Raw genomic sequence first — 19,391 nt, forward strand, 5'->3', positions numbered from 1 at the left:
GAAAAATAGTGAAAGTAATGATAAAAGGAACCAAAAATGAAGGTTTTGGGAGGACAGAATGAAATAAATAGGGAAAACAATCAGAAAAGGAACCAAAAATGAAGGTTTTGGGAGGAGAGAATGAAATAAATAGGGAAAATTATCAGAAAGTGAACCAAAAAATGAACTTTTGGGGGGAGAGAATGAAATAAATTGGGAAAATAACCAGAAAAGGAACCAAAAATGAAGGTTTTGGGGCGGAGAGAGGCAGGAGGGAGTGAAATAAATAGGGAAAATCACCAAAAAGGAACAAAAAATGAAGGTTTTGGGGAGGAGAGAGGCAGGAGGGAGTGGAATAAAGAGGGAAAATCATCAAAAAGGAACCAAAAACAGACGCTTTGGGGAGGAAAGAAAAAAACAGTGAAAATAACCCGAAAAGGAACCAAAAAATGAAGGTTTTGGGAGGAGAGAATGAAATAAATAGGAAAAATTATCAGAAAATGAACCAAAAATGAACTTTTGGGGGAGAGAATGAAATAAATAGGGAAAATAATCAGAAAATGAACCAAAAATGAAGGTTTTGGGAGGAGAGAATGAAATAAATAGGGAAAACAATCAGAAAATGAACCAAAAAATGAACTTTTGGGGGAGGAGAAAATAAATAGGGAAAAGAATCACAGGAGGGAATCGGATAAATGGTGAAAATAACCCAAAAAGGAACCAAAAATGAAGGTTTTGGGGAGGAGAGAGGCAGGAGGGAGTGGAATAAAGAGGGAAAATCACCAAAAAGGAACCAAAAATGAAGGTTTTGGGGAGGGAAATAGTGAAAGTAATGAGAAAAGGAACCAAAAACGAAGGTTTTGGGGAGGAGAAAGGCTGGAGGGAATGAAAAAAAGTGAAAATAACCAGAAAAGGAACCAAAAATGAAGGTTTTCGGAGGAGAGAATGAAATAAATAGGGAAAATTATCAGAAAAGGAACCAAAAAATGAACTTTTGGGGGAGAGAATGAAATAAATAGGGAAAATAACCAGAAAATGAACCAAAAAATGAACTTTTGGGGGGAGAGAATGAAATAAATAGGGAAAACAATCAGAAAATGAACCAAAAAATGAACTTTTGGGGGAGAGAATGAAATAAATAGGGAAAATAATCAGAAAAGGAACCAAAAACGAAGGTTTTGGGGAGGAGAAAGGCAGGAGGGAATGAAAAAAAGTGAAAATAACCAGAAAAGGAACCAAAAATGAAGGTTTTGGGAGGAGAGAATGAAATAAATAGGGAAAATAATCAGAAAAGGAACCAAAAAATGAACTTCTGGGGGAGAGAATGAAATAAATAGGGAAAATTATCAGAAAATGAACCAAAAATGAAGGTTTTGGGAGGAGAGAATGAAATAAATAGGGAAAATTATCAGAAAATGAACCAAAAATGAAGGTTTTGGGAGGAGAGAATGAAATAAATAGGGAAAATAATCAGAAAAGGAACCAAAAAATGAACTTTTGGGGGAGGAGAAAATAAATAGGGAAAAGAATCACAGGAGGGAATCGGATAAATGGTGAAAATAACCCAAAAAGGAACCAAAAATGAAGGTTTTGGGGCGGAGAGAGGAAGGAGGGAGTGGAATAAAGAGGGAAAATCACCAAAAAGGAACCAAAAATGAAGGTTTTGGGGAGGAAAATAGTGAAAGTAATGATAAAAGGAACCAAAAACGAAGGTTTTGGGGAGGAGAAAGGCAGGAGGGAATGAAAAAAACAGTGAAAATAACCAGAAAAGGAACCAAAAATGAAGGTTTTGGGAGGAGAGAATGAAATAAATAGGGAAAATAACCAGAAAAGGAACCAAAAATGAAGGTTTTGGGAGGAGAGAATGAAATAAATAGGGAAAATAATCAGAAAATGAACCAAAAAATGAACTTTTGGGGGGAGAGAATGAAATAAATAGGGAAAATAACCAGAAAATGAACCAAAAACGAAGGTTTTGGGAGGAGAAAATAAATAGTGAAAATAATCACAGGAGGGAATCGGATAAACGGTGAAAATAACCCAAAAAGGAACCAAAAATGAAGGTTTTGGGGCGGAGAGAGGCAGGAGGGAGTGGAATAAAGAGGGAAAATCACCGAAAAGGAACAAAAAATGAAGGTTTTGGGGAGGAAAATAGTGAAAGTAATGATAAAAGGAACCAAAAACGAAGGTTTTGGGAGGAGAGAATGAAATAAATAGGGAAAACAATCAGAAAATGAACCAAAAAATGAACTTTTGGGGGGAGAGAATGAAATAAATAGGGAAAATTATCAGAAAATGAACCAAAAAATGAACTTTTGGGGGGAGAGAATGAAATAAATAGGGAAAATAACCAGAAAAGGAACCAAAAATGAAGGTTTTGGGAGGAGAGAGGCAGGAGGGAGTGGAATAAAGAGGGAAAATCACCAAAAAGGAACCAAAAATGAAGGTTTTGGGGAGGAAGAGAGGCAGGAAAGGGTGAAAATCACCAGGAAGTCGAAAATAAAGCAGACAGAGAGCGGACTACCTCGGTCGGGAGGTTTCAGGGAATGCTTTTGTTTGTAACTGTCTGAAACACAGAAAGAGAGAGGTGAGAAACGCACGCACGCACCCGTGCCAAGCGACAGGGGGGGGGGAAAAACGAGGGGAAAAAGGGGAGAAAAGGGGGTTTCGGGGGGGCGGAAGCTTGCGCAGGACAGGAGGAAGAAGAGAGGAAGGGGAAGCCGAATTGCAGGCTGCTCTGGGGAAGTTTGGTTGGTTTTTGGGGAGCTCCTGGCCCGTTTTTGGGAGCTTGAATCCTTTTAGGAGACCCCTCGGCCTTTTTTTGGGACCTTTCGTCCTTTTTTGGGACCTTTCGTCCTGTTTTGGGGACCTTTCGTCCTTTTTTTGGGACCTTTCGTCCTTTTTTCGGGACCTTTCGTCCTTTTTTCGGGACCCTTTGCCCTTTTTCGGGACCTTTTGTCCTTTTTTCGGGACCTTTCGTCCTTTTTTGGGGACCTTTCGTCCTTTTTTTGGGACCCTTTGCCCTTTTTTGGGACCTTTCGTCCTTTTTTCGGGACCTTTCGTCCTTTTTTTGGGGACCTTTCGTCCTGTTTTTGGGGACCTTTCGTCCTGTTTTTGGGACCTTTCGTCCTGTTTTTTGGGACCTTTCGTCCTTTTTTTGGGACCTTTCGTCCTTTTTTTCAGGACCTTTCGTCCTTTTTTGGGACCTTTCGTCCTTTTTACGGGACCTTTCGTCCTTTTTTGGGACCTTTCGTCCTTTTTTCAGGACCTTTCGTCCTTTTTTCGGGACCTTTCGTCCTTTTTTGGGACCTTTCATCCTTTTTTCAGGACCTTTCGTCCTGTTTTGGGACCTTTCGTCCTTTTTTTGGGACCTTTCGTCCTGTTTTGGGACCTTTCGTCCTTTTTTCGGGACCTTTCGTCCTTTTTTCGGGACCTTTCGTCCTGTTTTTGGGACCTTTCGTCCTGTTTTTGGGACCTTTCGTCCTTTTTTCAGGACCTTTCATCCTTTTTTTGGGACCTTTTTCCTTTTGTGGGGACCCTTTGCCCTTTTTTGGGACCTTTTGTCCTTTTTTCAGGACCTTTCGTCCTTTTTTTGGGACCTTTCGTCCTTTTTTTTGGGACCTTTTTCCTTTTGTGGGGACCCTTTGCCCTTTTTTGGGAACTTTCGTCCTTTTTTTGGGACCCCTCGTCCTTTTTTCAGGACCTTTCGTCCTTTTTTCAGGACCTTTCGTCCTTTTTTGGGACCTTTCGTCCTTTTTTGGGACCTTTCGTCCTTTTTTGGGGACCTTTCGTCCTTTTTTGGGACCTTTCGTCCTTTTTTCGGGACCTTTCGTCCTTTTTTGGGACCTTTCGTCCTGTTTTTGGGACCTTTTGTCCTGTTTTTGGGACCTTTCGTCCTTTTTTCGGGACCTTTCGTCCTTTTTTCGGGACCTTTTGTCCTTTCGTGGGGACCCTTTGCCCTTTTTCGGGACCTTTCGTCCTTTTTTCGGGACCTTTCGTCCTTTTTTCGGGACCTTTCGTCCTTTTTTCGGGACACTCTGTCCCCTTTTTTGGGACCTTTCGTCCAGTTTTGGGACCTTTCGTCCTTTTTTTTGGGACCTTTTTCCTTTCGTGGGGACCCTTTGCCCTTTTTTGGGACCTTTCGTCCTTTTTTCGGGACCTTTCGTCCTTTTTTCGGAACCTTATGTCCTTTTTTGGGACCTTTCGTCCTTTTTTTTGGGACCTTTCGTCCTTTTTTTGGGACCTTTCGTCCTGTTTTTGGGACCTTTCGTCCTCTTTTGGGGACCTTTCGTCCTGTTTTTGGGACCTTTCGTCCTTTTTTCGGGACCTTTTGTCCTGTTTTTGGGACCTTTCGTCCTTTTTTTTGGGACCTTTCGTCCTTTTTTTTGGGACCTTTTTCCTTTCGTGGGGACCCTTTGCCCTTTTTCGGGACCTTTTGTCCTTTTTTGGGACCTTTCGTCCTTTTTTGGGACCTTTCGTCCTTTTTTCGGGACCTTTCGTCCTTTTTTCGGGACACTCTGTCCCCTTTTTTGGGACCTTTTTCCTTTCGTGGGGACCCTTTGCCCTTTTTCGGGACCTTTCGTCCTTTTTTTGGGACCTTTCGTCCTTTTTTTTGGGACCTTTTTCCTTTCGTGGGGACCCTTTGCCCTTTTTTGGGACCTTTCGTCCTGTTTTCGGGACACTCTGTCCCCTTTTTTGGGACCTTTTTCCTTTCGTGGGGACCCTTTGCCCTTTTTCGGGACCTTTCGTCCTTTTTTCGGGACCTTTCGTCCTTTTTTTTGGGACCTTTTTCCTTTCATGGGGACCCTTTGCCCTTTTTTGGGACCTTTCATCCTTTTTTCAGGACCTTTCGTCCTGTTTTTGGGACCTTTCGTCCTTTTTTCGGGACCTTTCGTCCTGTTTTTGGGACCTTTCGTCCTTTTTTCGGGACCTTTCGTCCTGTTTTTGGGACCTTTCGTCCTTTTTTTTGGGACCTTTTTCCTTTCGTGGGGACCCTTTGCCCTTTTTTGGGACCTTTCGTCCTTTTTTTGGGACCTTTCGTCCTTTCGTGGGGACCCTTTGCCCTTTTTCGGGACCTTTCGTCCTTTTTTCGGGACCTTTCGTCCTTTTTTTTGGGACCTTTTTCCTTTCGTGGGGACCCTTTGCCCTTTTTTGGGACCTTTCATCCTTTTTTCGGGACCTTTCGTCCTTTTTTCGGGACACTCTGTCCCCTATTTTGGGACCTTTTTCCTTTCGTGGGGACCTTTTGTCCTTTTTTCGGGACCTTTTGCCCTTTTTTCGGGACCTTTTGTCCCTTTTTGGGGACCTTGCCTCCTTTCCAGAGGACCCTTTGTCCCTTTTTGGGGACCCTTCATCCCTTTTTCAAGGACCCCCTGTCCTTTTTGGGGACCTTTCGCCCTGCCCCTGCATCCTACAGGGGTCCACAAGCGCCCTCCTCCCTCCCCAGGTGCCTAAAATCTCCCTTTTTTGACCAAAAAATAAAAGCAACGAGTGTTCAAGCCACACTTTATCCCCAAATCAAGTGGGGTACTCACTGTCACAAGCGTAGGGTTTGTCCCGATCTTCCAAAATCGCCGCGTCCAGCTTCTTGCGAGCCCCTCCGACGCCTTTGCCCTTTTTTTTAATTTTTTTTGGGGAAAAAGGCAAAAAAATGGAGTGAAATCACAGCCCGGAGGCTCGCCGCCGCCGCTTAGCGGGGATGGAGCGAAACGGCTGCGGGATCGCTTCGGGTCCTGGGCTCTTCCCCTTTTGGGGTGGGAAGACCCCGAGAGCTCCCCTCGTTAAAAATTAGGGTAATTATTTTTTTGGGGGGTAATTCAGGCTCAATTAGTGGCTTAATGACTGAGTCAGGCACCAGGAAAGTGCCCAAAATGTTGGGATTTGGAAGAAAAACAGCACTGGGGTCATCCAAAAGACACCGGGATGGGGTTAGGCAGCACCAAAGTGCCCAAAATTTGGGGATTTGGAGGAAAAACAGAACTGGGGTCATCCAAAAGACACCAGAATGGGTTCAGGCAGCACCAAAGTGCCCAAAATTTGGGGATTTGGAGGAAAAACAGCGCCGGGGGCTTCCAGAAGACACCAGGATGGGGTTAGGCAGCAGCAAAGTGCCCAAAATTTGGGGATTTGGAGGAAAAACAGCGCCGGGGGCTTCCAGAAGACACCAGGATGGGGTTAGGCACCAGTGAAGTGCCCAAAATTTGGGGATTTGGAGGAAAAATAGCAGTGGGGGACCTCTCACAGACGCTGGGATGAGGTTAGGCAGCAGCAAAGTGCCCAAAATTTGGGGATTTACACAAAAAATAAAGCCAGGGGTCCTCTGACAGGTGCCAGGATGGGGTTAGGCACCACCAAAGTGCCCAAAATTTGGGGATTTGGAGGAAAAATAGCAGTGGGGGACCTCTCACAGACGCTGGGATGAGGTTAGGCAGCAGCAAAGTGCCCGAAATTTGGGGATTTGGAAGAAAACCAGAACCGGGGTCATCCAAAAGACACCGGGATGAGGTGAGGCACCACCAAGTGCCCAAAATTGGGGATTTGGAGGAAAAAAAGGGTCCCCACCTTGGCTTTCCCCTTCCCTCGCCGTTTCGGCGTGTCCTCCTCGTAGTCCTCGTCGTCCAAATCGTCGAGGAAATCGTCGGGCTCGAGGATGCGCTGGGGGAAAAAAAAAAACAAAATGGGTAAAAGGGGGCAAAAAAGGGAGAAAAAAAAAAGGGGCGAGCGTCAGGTGCCCCCCATCCCGAATTCGGAGGAGGATGGAGGGGTTATTTGGGGGGAGGGGTAAATGGCACCTTTTTTAGGGGGAAATGGTGCTTTTGGGACCGAAACTGAGCCTTTTGAGGCTGAAACAGACTTTTGGGTCCGAACCTGAGCCTTTTGGGGAGGAAGGGGGAGAAATTGCACTTTTAGGGGGAGAAATAGTGTTTTTTTGGGGGGAAATAGTGCCTTTTGTGGGGAGAAACAGCGCTTTTGGGGGGGATATGGGGCTATTTTGGGGAAAAATGAGCTGTCTGGGGGGAAAACGGTGGTTTTAGGGGGAAACTGAGGTATTTTTGGGGAAAATGGTATTTTTCTAGGGGGAAATAGAGCTGTTTTTGGGGAAATTGTGTTTTTTTGGGGGGAAATGGAACTACTTCAGGGGAAAATGGTGGTTTTTGGGGGATAAATGGAGCAATATTGGGGGAAATGGTGCTTTTGGGGGAGAAGTGGCATTTTGGGGGGTAAAATGACACTGTTTTGGGGAGAATGACATTTTATGAGGGGGGGAAAGGAGCTCCTTGGGGGGGGAAAATGGAGCTTTTGGGGTGGGGGAGAAAAGGAGCTTTTTGGGGAAGGAAATAGTGTTTTGGGGATGGAAATGGAGCTTTTTTGGGGGAATGGCACCTTTTTTATGGGGAAATGGAGCTTTTGGGGCGGAAACTGAGCGTTTTGGGGCCGAAACTGAGCGTTTTGGGGCCGAAACCCCGCATTTTGGGGCCGAAACCCCGCATTTTGGGGCCGAAACCCAGCGTTTCGAGGCGGAAACCCGGCGTTTTGGGGCAGAAACCCCGCGTTTTGGGGCAGAAACCCCGCGTTCTGGGGCAGAAACCCCGCGTTTCGGGGCAGAAACCCCGCGTTCTGGGGCAGAAACCCCGCGTTTCGGGGCACAAACCCCGCGTTTCGGGGCACAAACCCCGCGTTTCGGGGCAGAAATCCGGCGATTTGGGGCCGAAACCCCGCGTTTTGGGGCAGAAACCCCGCGTTTCGGGGCAGAAACCCCACGTTTTGGGGACGAAACCCGGCGCTTTGGGGCCGAAACCCCGCGTTTTGGGGCAGAAACCCTGCGTTTCGAGGTGGAAACCCCGCGTTTCGAGGCAGAAACCCCGCGTTTTGGGGCCGAAACCCCACGTTTTGGGGCCGAAACCCCGCGTTTTGAGGTGGAAACCCCGCGTTTCGGGGCGGAAACCCCGCGTTTCGAGGTGGAAACCCCGCGTTTTGGGGCAGAAACCCCGCGTTTTGGGGCGGAAACCCCGCGCTTTGGGGCGGAAACCCCGCGTTTTGGGGCGGAAACCCCGCGTTTTGGGGCGGAAACCCCGTGTTTTGGGGCGGAAACCCCGCGCTTTGGGGCAGAAACCCCGCCTTTTGGGGCAGAAACCCGGCCTTTTGGGGCCGAAACTGAGCTTTTCGGGGCAGAAACCCCGTGTTTTGGGCCAGAAACCCCGTGTTTTGGGCCAGAAACCCCGTGTTTTGGGGCAGAAACCCCGCGTTTCGGGGCAGAAACCACGCGCTTTGGGGCAGAAACCCCGCGCTTTGGGGCAGAAACCCGGCCTTTTGGGGCCGAAACTGAGCTTTTCGGGGCAGAAACCCCGTGTTTTGGGCCAGAAACCCCGTGTTTTGGGCCAGAAACCCCGAGTTTTGGGGCAGAAACCCCGCGTTTCGAGGTGGAAACCCAGCGTTTTGGGGTGGAAACTGAGCGTTTTGGGGCGGAAACCCCGCATTTTGGGGCCGAAACCCGGCGCTTTGGGGCAGAAACCCCGCGTTCTGGGGCAGAAACCCCGCGTTTCGGGGCAGAAACCCGGCGCTTTGGGGCAGAAACCCGGCGTTTCGGGGCTGAAACCCGGCGTTTCGGGGCTGAAACCCTGCGTTTCGAGGCCGAAACCCAGCGTTTCGAGGCGGAAACCCAGCATTTTGGGGCGGAAACCTGGCGTTTTGGGGCGGAAACCTGGCGTTTTGGGGCGGAAACCTGGCGTTTTGGGGCAGAAACCCTGCGTTTCGGGGCAGAAACCCTGCGTTTCGGGGCACAAACCCCGCGTTTCGGGGCACAAACCCCGCGTTTCGGGGCACAAACCCCGCGTTTCGGGGCACAAACCCCGCGTTTTGGGGCAGGAACCCCGCGTTTCGGGGCAGAAACCCGGCGCTTTGGAGCAGAAACCCCGCGTTCTGGGGCCGAAACCCCATGTTCTGGGGCCGAAACCCCGCGTTCTGGGGCCGAAACCCGGCGTTTTGGGGCAGAAACCCCGCGTTCTGGGGCCGAAACCCGGCGTTTTGGGGCAGAAACCCGGCGTTCTGGGGCAGAAACCCGGCGTTTTGGGGCCGAAACCCGGCGCTTTGGGGCAGAAACCCCGCCTTTTGGGGCAGAAACCCGGCCTTTTGGGGCCGAAACTGAGCGTTTCGGGGCAGAAACCCCGTGTTTTGGGCCAGAAACCCCGTGTTTTGGGGCAGAAACCCCGCGCTTCGGGGCAGAAACCCCGCGCTTTGGGGCAGAAACCCCGCGCTTTGGGGCAGAAACCCGGCCTTTTGGGGCCGAAACCCCGCGTTTCGAGGCTGAAACCCGGCGTTCTGGGGCAGAAACCCCGCGTTTCGAGGCCGAAACCCGGCGTTTTGGGGCCGAAACCCCGCGTTCTGGGGCCGAAACCCCGCGTTTTGGGGCAGAAACCCGGCGCTTTGGGGGCAGAAACCCGGCGTTCTGGGGCAGAAACCCCGCGCTTTGGGGCAGAAACTGAGCGTTTTGGGCCAGAAACCCCGCGTTTCGGGGCAGAAACCCCGCGTTTCGGGGCAGAAACCCCGCGCTTTGGGGCAGGAACCCGGTGTTTGGGGCAGAAACCCCGCGTTTTGGGGCCGAAACCCCGCGTTTCGGGCCAGAAACCTGGCGCTTTGGGGCCGAAACCCGGTGCTTTGGGGCAGAAACCCCGCGTTCTGGGGCAGAAACCCCGCGTTCTGGGGCAGAAACCCGGTGTTTCGGGGCAGAAACCCCGCGTTTCAGGGCAGAAACCCTGCGTTTTGGGGCCGAAACTGAGCCTTTTGGGGCCGAAACCCTGCGTTTCGAGGTGGAAACCCAGCGTTTTGGGGCAGAAATGCGGCGTTTTGGGGCAGAAACCCCGCGTTTTGGGGCCGAAACCCGGCGTTTTGGGGCCGAAACCCTGCGTTTCGGGGCAGAAACCCCGCGTTTCGGGGTGGAATCGCCGTTTTTAAGGTGGCAGCCTCCCCAGGAGCCCCCCCCCGCCCCCCGGCCCCCCCCCCCCCGCCCTTCGAGCGCGGCTGTTGGTGACGGGGAACTCGCCCAGGCTGTCGTCGTCCCCGCGGGGGTCGGGCAGCGCGCGCTTCTCCAGCGGGTCGGTGCGCAGCAAAGCCTCCAGGCTGCTGCCGTCCTGAGACATCAGCCCCTCCTTCTTCAGGGCCTGCTCCGCCTCTGCGGGAAATGAGGGGGAAATTAGGGGGAAATAAGGGGGGAAATAAGGGGGGGGAATGGGGAAAAAAGGAAAAAAATAGGGGGAAAAAGAGGGGAAAAAAGAGGGGAAAGAAAAAGAGGGGAAAGAAAAAGAGGGGAAAGAAAAAGAGGGGGGAAAAAAGAGGGGAAAGAAAAAGGGGGGGGAAAAAAGAGGGGAAAGAAAAAGGGGGGGGAAAAAAGGGGGGGGAAAAAAGGGGGGGGAAAAAAGGGGGGGGAAAAAAGGGGGGGGGAAAAAGGGGGGGGAAAAAAGGGGGGGGAAAAAAGGGGGGGGAAAAAAGGGGGGGGAAAAAAGGGGGGGGAAAAAAGGGGGGGGAAAAAAGGGGGGGGAAAAAAGGGGGGGGAAAAAAGGGGGGGGAAAAAGGGGGGGGAAAAAGGGGGGGGGAAAAAGGGGGGGGGAAAAAGGGGGGGGGAAAAAGAGGGGGGGAAAAAGAGGGGGGGAAAAAGAGGGGGGGAAAAAGAGGGGGGGAAAAAGAGGGGGGGAAAAAGAGGGGGGGAAAAAGAGGGGGGAAAAAGAGGGGGGGAAAAAGAGGGGGGGAAAAAGAGGGGGGGAAAAAGAGGGGGGGAAAAAGAGGGGGGGAAAAAGAGGGGGGGAAAAAGAGGGGGGGAAAAAGAGGGGGGGAAAAAGAGGGGGGGAAAAAGAGGGGGGGAAAGGGACAAAATGGGTGGAAAAGGGGGGGAAAAACAGGGGAAAATTGGGGAAGGGGAGAGAAATGGGGGGAAAAATAGAGAGGAAGGGGGAAAAAGGGAAAAAATAGGGGAAAAATGAGGGGGGAAGGGATAAAATGGGGGCAAAAATAGGGGGAAAGGGGAAAAAGGGGAAAAAATGAGAAAAATGGGAGGGAGGGAGAAAAAGTATGGGAAAAAATAAAAGGAAAAGGGGAAAAATGGGGGAAAACAGAATGGGAAAATGGGGAATAAAAGGGAAAAAATAGGGGAAAAATAAGAGAAAAAGAGGCAAAATAGGGGGAAAATAGGGGAAAATGGGAGGAAAGAGAAAAAATCGAGGAAAAAATAAGGGGGGCATAGGGGAAAAAACGGGAAAAAACGGGAAAGATAGGGGGAGAAAGGAACAAAATGGGAGAAAAGGGGAAAAAAGGGGGGAGGGGGAAATGGGGGAAAATGGAGGAAAAATAGGGGGGAGAAAGGGACAAAATGGGGGGAAAATGGAGGAAAAATGGGGGAATATAGGGGGAAGAGGAAAAATGGGGAAAAAAAGAAAAATGGGAGAAAAGGGGAAAATGGGTGAAAAAAGGGAAAAATGGGTGAAAAAAGGGAAAAATGGGTGAAAAAAGGGAAAAATGGGTGAAAAAAGGGAAAAATGGGTGAAAAAAGGGAAAAATGGGTGAAAAAAGGGAAAAATGGGTGAAAAAAATGGAGGGAAGGGGGAAAATGGGGGAAAAAAGGGAAAATATGGTGGAAAAAATAGGGGGTAAGAGGGAAAATGGGGAAAAATTTTGAAAAAATAGGGGGAAAAATAGGGGGTAAGAGGGAAAACGGGGAAAATTTTGAAAAATTGGGGGAAAAATAGGGGGTAAGAGGGAAAATGGGGAAAAATTTGAAAAAATAGGGGGAAAAATAGGGGGTAAGAGGGAAAATGGGGAAAATTTTGAAAAAATTGGGGGAAAAATAGGGGGTAAGAGGGAAAAAGGGGAAAATTTTGAAAAAATAGGGGAAAAATAAGGGGTAAGAGGGAAAATGGGGAAATTTTGAAAAATTGGGGGAAAAATAGGGGGTAAGAGGGAAAATGGGGAAAAAGGGAAAAAATAGGGGAAAAATAGGGGGTAAGAGGGAAAATGGGGAAAAAGGGAAAAAAATAAGGGAAAAATAAGGGGAAAAGGGGAAAAATGGAGAAAAAATAGGGGAAAAGAGGGGAAAAATGGGGAAAAAAGAGAAAAAATGGGGGCAGAAGGGGGGGAGATAAGGGGGCAAAGCGGGGGCCGGGCTTCCCGGGCTGATTTTGGACCTCCTGCACCCCACCGGGGTCGGGTGGAGGAGCGAGGAGCCGCGCCGCTGAGGGGAGCGGGACCCCAAAAATGGTAGAAAAAAGGTTTTTTACCCGGTTTGATGGAGGGGAAGGAGAGCCGGGGGTCCTCGGGGGGGTGCGCGCGGCGCTTCTTCCTCCAGCGCCGCGCGGGGTAGGAGTAGAGCTGCCCGGCGGCCAAACCTGGGGGCGGGAGGGGATAATTAAGGTTACGAGGTTAATTAGGATGAAACGGGGAGGGGGTTTGGGGGGGATTGGGGTCGCACCCGGCCCGCGGTGGCGTTTCTCCATCCAGATGTAGCAGTTGCTCTGCGCCACGCCGGTCTGCGAGTCCAGGAAGGGCAGGCGCACGCTGCGCTCCGCGCACAGCCGCGCGTTGTAGCTGTGGCACTGCTCCATGGCGTCGCGGTAGTACTGCTCCCCCAGGCTGCAAAAAGAAGGGAAAATGGGAAATTTGGGGAAAAAAGGGCAAGGGGATCAAATAGGGGGGTGGGGGGGTGAGGGGAAGGGAGAAACAGGAGGGGATGCGGGGGAATGGGTCGAAAAGGAGAGCGGGGGGGGAATGGGTGGAAAGGAGCACAAAATGGGATGTGGGGGAAAAAATGGGTCAAAAAGGAGTGTTTGGGGGAAAAACAGGTCAAAAGGAGCCCCAAAATGGGATGTGTGGGGAAAAATTGGGTCAAAAAGGAGTGTGTGGGGGAAAATGGGTGAAAAGGAGACCCAGAATTGGCCAAAAGGAGACCCAAAATGGGATGTGGGGTGGGAAAATGGGTCAAAAAGGAGTGTGTGGGGAAAAAATGAGTCAAAAGGAGACCCAAAATCAGATGTGCGGTGGGAAAAATGGGTCAAAAAGAAGTGTGTAGGGGGAAAATGGGTTAAAAGGAGCCTCAAAATCGGTGAAAAGGAGCCCCAAAATGGGCTGTGGAAGAAAAAAATGGGTCAAAACGGAGCGTGTGGGGGGAAAATGGGTGGAAAGGAGCCCCAGAATGGGATGTGTGGGGAAAAATTGGGTCAAAAAGAAGTGTGTGGGGGAAAAATGAGTCAAAAGGAGCCCCAGGAAGGGCAGGCGCACGCTGCGCTCCGCGCACAGCCCGCGCGTTGTAGCTGTGGCACTGCTCCATGGCGTCGCGGTAGTACTGCTCCCCCAGGCTGCAAAAAGAAGGGAAAATGGGAAATCTGGGGGAAAAAAGGGCACGGGGATCAACTAGGGGGGTGGGGGGGTGAGGGGAAGGGAGAAGCAGGAGGGGGTGCGGGGGGAATGGGTTGAAAAGGAGAGCAGTAGGGAAAAATGGGTGGAAAGGAGCCTCAAAATGGGATGTGGGGGAAAAAATGGGTCAAAAAGGAGTGTTTGGGGGAAAAACGGGTCAAAAGGAGCCCCAAAATGGGATGTGCAGGGGGAAAAATGGGTCAAAAAGGAGAGTGGTGGGGGAAAGTGGGTCAAAAGGGGCCCCAAAATGGGTGGAAAGGAGACCCAAAATGGGATGTGGGGAAAAAAATTAGGTCAAAAAGGAGGTTTTGGGGGAAAAATGGGTGGAAAGGAGCCCCAAAATGGGATGTGTGGGAAAAATTGGGTCAAAAAGGAGAGTGGTAGGGGAAAATGGGTGGAAAGGAGCCTCAGAATGGGTCAAAAGGAGCCCCAGAATGGGATGTGTGGGGAAAAATGGGTCAAAAAGGAGTGTGTGGGGGAAAAATGAGTCAAAAGGAGCCCCAAAATCAGATGTGCGGTGGGAAAAAGGGGTCAAAAGAAGTGTGTAGGGGGAAAATGGGTTAAAAGGAGCCTCAAAATCGGTGAAAAGGAGCCCCAAAATGGGCTGTGGAAGAAAAAAATGGGTCAAAACGGAGCGTGTGGGGGGAAAATGGGTGGAAAGGAGCCCCAGAATGGGATGTGTGGGGAAAAATTGGGTCAAAAAGAAGTGTGTGGGGGAAAATGGGTGGGAAGGAGCCCCAGGAAGGGCAGGCGCACGCTGCGCTCCGCGCACAGCCGCGCGTTGTAGCTGTGGCACTGCTCCATGGCGTCGCGGTAGTACTGCTCCCCCAGGCTGCAAAAAGAAGGGAAAATGGGAAATTCTGGGGGAAAAAAGGGCAAGGGGATCAACTAGGGGGGTGGGGGGGTGAGGGGAAGGGAGAAACAGGAGGGGATGCGGGGGGAATGGGTGGAAAGGAGAGTGGGGGGGGAATGGGTGGAAAGGAGCACAAAAAAAGGCTGAAAAGGAACCCCAAAATGGGATGTGGGGTGGGAAAATTGGGTCAAAAAGGAGAGTGGGGGGAAAAAATGAGTCAAAAGGAGACCCAGAATGGGTCAAAAGGAGCCCCAAAATGGGATGTGGGGTGGGAAAATGGGTCAAAAGGAGAGTGGTAGGGGAAAATGGGTGGAAAGGAGACCCAGAATGGGATGTGGGGGGGGAAAATGGGTCAAAAAGGAGAGTGGGGGGGCAGAATGGGTGGAAAGGAGCCCCAAAATGGATGTGGGGTGGGAAAATGGGTCAAAAAGGAGAGTGGGGGGGGGAGAATGGTTGGAAAGGAGCCCCAGAATGGGATGCGGGGAAAAAAATGGTCAAAAAGGAGTCCCAAAATAAGATGTAGGGTGGAAAAAACAAGCCAAAAGGGAGAGTGGTGGGGAAAAGTGGGTTGAAAGGAGCCCCAGAATGGGATGTGTGGGGAAAAATTGGGTGAAAAAGAAGTGTGTGGGGGAAAATGAGTCAAAAGGAGCCCCAAAATGGGATGTGGGGTGGGAAAATGGGTCATAAAGGAGAGTGGGGGGGGAAAATGGGTAGAAAGGAGCCCCAGAATGGGATGTGAGGGAAAAATTGGGTCAAAAAGGAGTGTGTGGGGGAAAATGGGTTAAAAGGAGCCTCAAAATCGGTGAAAATGAGCCCCAAAATGGGCTTTGGAAGAAAAAAATGGGTCAAAACGGAGCGTGTGGGGGGAAAATGGGTGGAAAGGAGCCTCAAAATCGGTGAAAAGGAGCCCCAAAATGGGCTGTGGAAGAAAAAAATGGGTCAAAAACGGAGCGTGTGGGGGGAAAATGGGTGGAAAGGAGCCCCAGAATGGGATGTGTGGGGAAAAATTGGGTCAAAAAGAAGTGTGTGGGGGAAAATGGGTGGAAAGGAGCCCCAGGAAGGGCAGGCGCACGCTGCGCTCCGCGCACAGCCGCGCGTTGTAGCTGTGGCACTGCTCCATGGCGTCGCGGTAGTACTGCTCCCCCAGGCTGCAAAAAGAAGGGAAAATGGGAAATCTGGGGGAAAAAAAGGAAATCTGGGGGAAAAAAGGGCAAGGGGATCAAATAGGGGAGTGGGGGGGTGAGGGGAAGGGAGAAACAGGAGGGGATGCGGGGGAAAATGGGTGGAAAGGAGAGTGGGGGGGGAATGGGTGGAAAGGAGCACAAAAAAAGGCTGAAAAGGAGCCCCAAAATGGGATGTGGGGTGGGAAAATGGGACAAAAAGGAGAGTGGTGGGGAAAAATGGGTGGAAAGGAGCCCCAAAATGGGTGGAAAGGAGCCCCAGAACGGGATGTGGGGGAAAAAAATGGGTCAAAACGGAGTGTGTGGGGGGAAAGTGGGTCAAAAGGAGCCCCAAAATGGGACGTGGGGAAAAAAAATGGGTCAAAAAGGAGAGTGGTTGAGAAAAATGGGTGAAAAGGAGCCCAAAATGGGTCAAAAGGAACACCCACATGAAGTGTAGGGTGGGAAAAATGGGTCAAAAGTAGTGCGAGGGGGAAAAAATGGGTCAAAAAGGAGCTTTGTGGGAACAAAGGGTGGAAAAGGAGTCCTAAAATGGGTCCAAAAGAGCCCCAAAATGGGTCGAAATGCATTAAATATGGATTTGGGTAAATAACTACTGATTTGGGTAATTAAATATCCACTTGAGTAAATAAATATCAGTTTGCCGGAGCATAAGGGGACATCCAGTGCTCAATTTCTGATGTTTTAGCCCCAAAAAGCTGGAGGTGGAAGCGTTTCAGACCCCCCCCCAAGCTCCCCGGGACGCAGTGTCCCTAAATTCTCTTTTTTTTCCCTCTTTTGGCTGCAGAGGGAGCCCCAACGCCGGGCTTGTGGAGCTGAATCCTTCCCGAGCTTCCCATTTCTGCCTGATTTGCCCCCAAAACGACCGCCCCAATAACACAAAGCCCTTGAAAAAAAGAGTTTGGCTCACGTTGGGGCCGGAGAGGGATGGCAAAAAGCCTGGGAAACGACATAAAAAATGGGGAAAATGATAAAAAGTCTGGAAATAGCACAAAAAAACCTACAGGAAGAACCCAAGACCCTATGGAAAGCACCCAGACCACCCCAGGAACGTATAGGGTCGTCCCCCCAAGGGCTGTATAGGGGGAGGAGAGGGTCCCCAGCCCTATAGGGGAGCCCCAGCCCTATAGGTCCCCTCGCACAGGGCCCTATATAGGGATGTATGGAGACCCCTGCCCCTATAGGGCCCTTTAGGGCAGCCCAAGGGGGCTCCCCCTCTGCAGGGCGCTATAAGGGGCACACAGGCAGACATATAGGGGCTGCTGCCCCCATACAGGGACAAAGCCCCCCCCCAGGACCCCATAGACCCCCTCCTGGGGCCATATAGGATGAAAACACCCCCCCTAGGATCCCCTATAGGGACCGGTAGGGGTGCGAGCCCCCTCCCCAGGCCCTACAGACCCCCTCCCAGGGCCCTATAGGGGAAAAACTCCCCCTAGGACCCCTATGGATCTCCATAGGGACCAAAGGGGGGCACAACCCCCCCTCAGGCCCTATAGACCCCCTCCCAGGGCCTTATAGGGGGAAAATCCCTACCCACAGCCCCCTAGGACCCCCTATAAGGACGAATAGGGGGGAGCAGCACCCCCCAGACCCTATAAACCACACATCAGGGCCTTATAGGGGGAAAATACCCCCCCAGGGCCCTCTAGGATCCCTATAGGGACCAACAGGGGGGGTAATTCCCCTCAGGCCCTACAGCCCCCCCCAGGGCCTTATAGGACCCCCTATAGGGACCCACAGGGGGGGTAATTCCCCCTCAGGCCCTACAGCCCCCCCCCAGGGCCTTATAGGATCCCCTATAGGGACCCACAGGGGGGGATAATTCCCCCTCAGGCCCTACAGCCCCCCCCCAGGACCCTCTAGGATCCCCTATAGGGACCCACAGGGGGGGATAATTCCCCCTCAGGCCCTACAGCCCCCCCCCAGGGCCTTATAGGATCCCCTATAGGGACCCACAGGGGGGGGTAATTCCCCCTCAGGCCCTACAGACCCCCCCCAGGGCCTTATAGGATCCCCTATAGGGACCCACAGGGGGGGGTAATTCCCCCTCAGGCCCTACAGCCCCCTCCCAGGGCCTTATAGGACCCCCTATAGGGACCCACAAGGGGAACAACCCCCCCTCGGGCCCTATAGACCCCCTCCCACGGCCTTATAGGGGGAAAATCCCCCCTAGAGCCCTCTAGGATCCCCCATAGGGACCAATGGGGGCGGACACCCCCCCCCTCAGGCCCTCCAGACCCCCCCCAGGGCCTTATAGGGCGAAAATCCCCCCCTCAGGGCCCTCCCGGCTCCCCTATAGGCACCAAGAGGGGGAGCGCAACCCCCCCCCCAGGAGCCCACTTGGACTCGCCCGCCGTGGGGCAGCCCCGCTGCCGGCGGCCGGGCCGGACCGGACCGAACCATTGCGCCCCCCCCGCGCGGGGGGGGGCCGCGGCGCACTCACAGCTTCACCACGTTCTGGACCACCGCCGCCATCTTGCCTCCGCCGCCGGGGGGGGGGGGCCCGCGCCGCCCAGTGCGCATGCGCGGCCGGCCGGGAGGGGAGGGGAGGGGAGGCGGGGCGAAGGGCGCATGCGCGGTGGGCGGGGGCTGCTCGCTCCCCCCCCCTCGCTGCGCCTGTTGGGTTCTGCGCATGCGTGGCGGGAAAGGGGCGGGGCGAAAGGGCGGGAAAAGGGAGGCGGGAGGGGAGGGGGAGGGGCAAAAGGGAGAGGGGGGAGGGGCAAAAGGGGGGGGCAAAATGAGGGGGTGGGGGCAAAAGGGGGGCAGGGGGCAAAATGAGGGGGTGGGGGCAAAAGGGGGGCAGGGGGCAAAAGGGGGGGGGTGGGGGGGCAAAAAGGGGGGGCGAGGGGCAAAACCCCCAAAATCCAGGACGGTTTGGGTGAGAAGGAACCCTAAAAATCATCAAATTCCTCAATCCTGCCCCAAAACCGGGCTGCGCAGAGTCATCCCGGAAGAGAACACTTGAATAAAATATATTGATTTTATTGGTTTTTAAAATTTATTTCCACAGTTTGTTGGGGACCGCACCCGTTTCCCAAACCGTGAGAGACCGGGATACGAAGCCAGACCCAAAATCTCCATTTTTTTACCCATTTGGAGGCATCAAATCCCAAATCCCAACCGAGAGGCCTCACATATTTTTTTAAAAAAGTCACTAAACCAGCCCAAAAACTGATTTTTAATCAATTACCCCAACCCTGCAGCTGCCCAAAAGCCCCACGGCCTCCTCCCATTTCGTTCTGCCAACACATTTTTGTCAATTTTTTGTTGTCTTTTCCCTACTTTTGGCCCATTTTGGTTTTATTTTTTCTATTTCTGGGCATTTTCGGGGCAGATTCTGACAGGAAACTTTATTCAGGCCCCAAATTTTGGGGGCAAAACGGAAGATTTTTGGTAGGAGGATGAGGAAGGAGGGGGGCAGGGGGCCGAGGAAGAGGGAAAAAACATGAGGGAAATGGGGGAAAAATGGGGAAAAAACGAAGATAATTGGGAACAGAAAGCCAAAAGGATGCAGGAATAAAATACAGAAAAATGACAGAAAAAAAAATCTGTCCCGTGACAGGGTGGTGAGGAGCTGGAGTAGAGCGGGCAGCAGTGAGGATTTGGGCTGAAATCACGCTCTTTTGGGTAAAAAAGAATTCCGGGGGCGAGCACGTTGCTTTCCTCAGGGTTTTTTCGACACTTTCTTGGCTCCTCCTTGTGGAAAGATGAGCACAGCGGCGGTTTTTCCCCGATTTTTCGACTTTTAACACCATTTCTGTCTAATAAGCACTGGGTCTGAGAGAAAACTTTTTAATTTTTAGGATTATTTATTGTCTGTAGGGAAAACTTTTATTTTTTTAGCATTATTGTCTGTAGGGAACAAAATATATTTTTTTAGGATTATTGTCTGTAGGGAAAATGTTTTTTTTTTGTTGTTTTTTTTTTGTTTGTTTTAGGATTATTAATCATCTGTAGGGAAAACTTTATTTTTTAATATT

At 51.3% G+C, this 19,391-nt stretch overlaps 2 protein-coding genes and 1 long non-coding RNA gene across 3 annotated transcripts; 1 reads left to right on the forward strand and 2 right to left on the reverse strand.

Moving 5' to 3' along the window:
• Nucleotides 1-382: 382 nt before the first annotated feature.
• Nucleotides 383-800, forward strand: LOC137846998 (uncharacterized). The gene is made up of 2 exons (XR_011090709.1): nt 383-434; nt 712-800. It is a non-coding gene; the product is annotated as an uncharacterized lncRNA (long non-coding RNA).
• Nucleotides 801-928: 128 nt separating this feature from the next.
• DPF2 (double PHD fingers 2) lies at nt 929-17,886 on the reverse strand. The gene is made up of 10 exons (XM_068665741.1): nt 17,855-17,886; nt 15,280-15,375; nt 14,111-14,206; nt 13,265-13,316; nt 12,434-12,644; nt 12,243-12,350; nt 9,984-10,147; nt 6,541-6,633; nt 5,514-5,592; nt 929-2,545 (listed from the first exon to the last, which is right to left on the reverse strand). The coding sequence occupies exons 1-10, from the start codon at nt 17,884-17,886 to the stop codon at nt 2,400-2,402; spliced, it is 1,077 nt and encodes a 358-aa protein (XP_068521842.1). The 3' UTR covers nt 929-2,399.
• Nucleotides 3,697-4,818, reverse strand: LOC137847323 (cylicin-2-like; the record flags this gene model as incomplete). The annotated part of the gene is made up of 2 exons (XM_068665609.1): nt 3,697-4,035; nt 4,078-4,818. Coding segments are annotated over 2 exons (1,080 nt in total), but the record flags the coding sequence as incomplete, so codon positions are not given.
• Nucleotides 17,887-19,391: the final 1,505 nt, after the last annotated feature.

Source organism: Anas acuta, chromosome W, assembly GCF_963932015.1.
Source record: "Anas acuta chromosome W, bAnaAcu1.1, whole genome shotgun sequence".
Classification (NCBI taxonomy): Eukaryota; Metazoa; Chordata; class Aves; order Anseriformes; family Anatidae; genus Anas; species Anas acuta.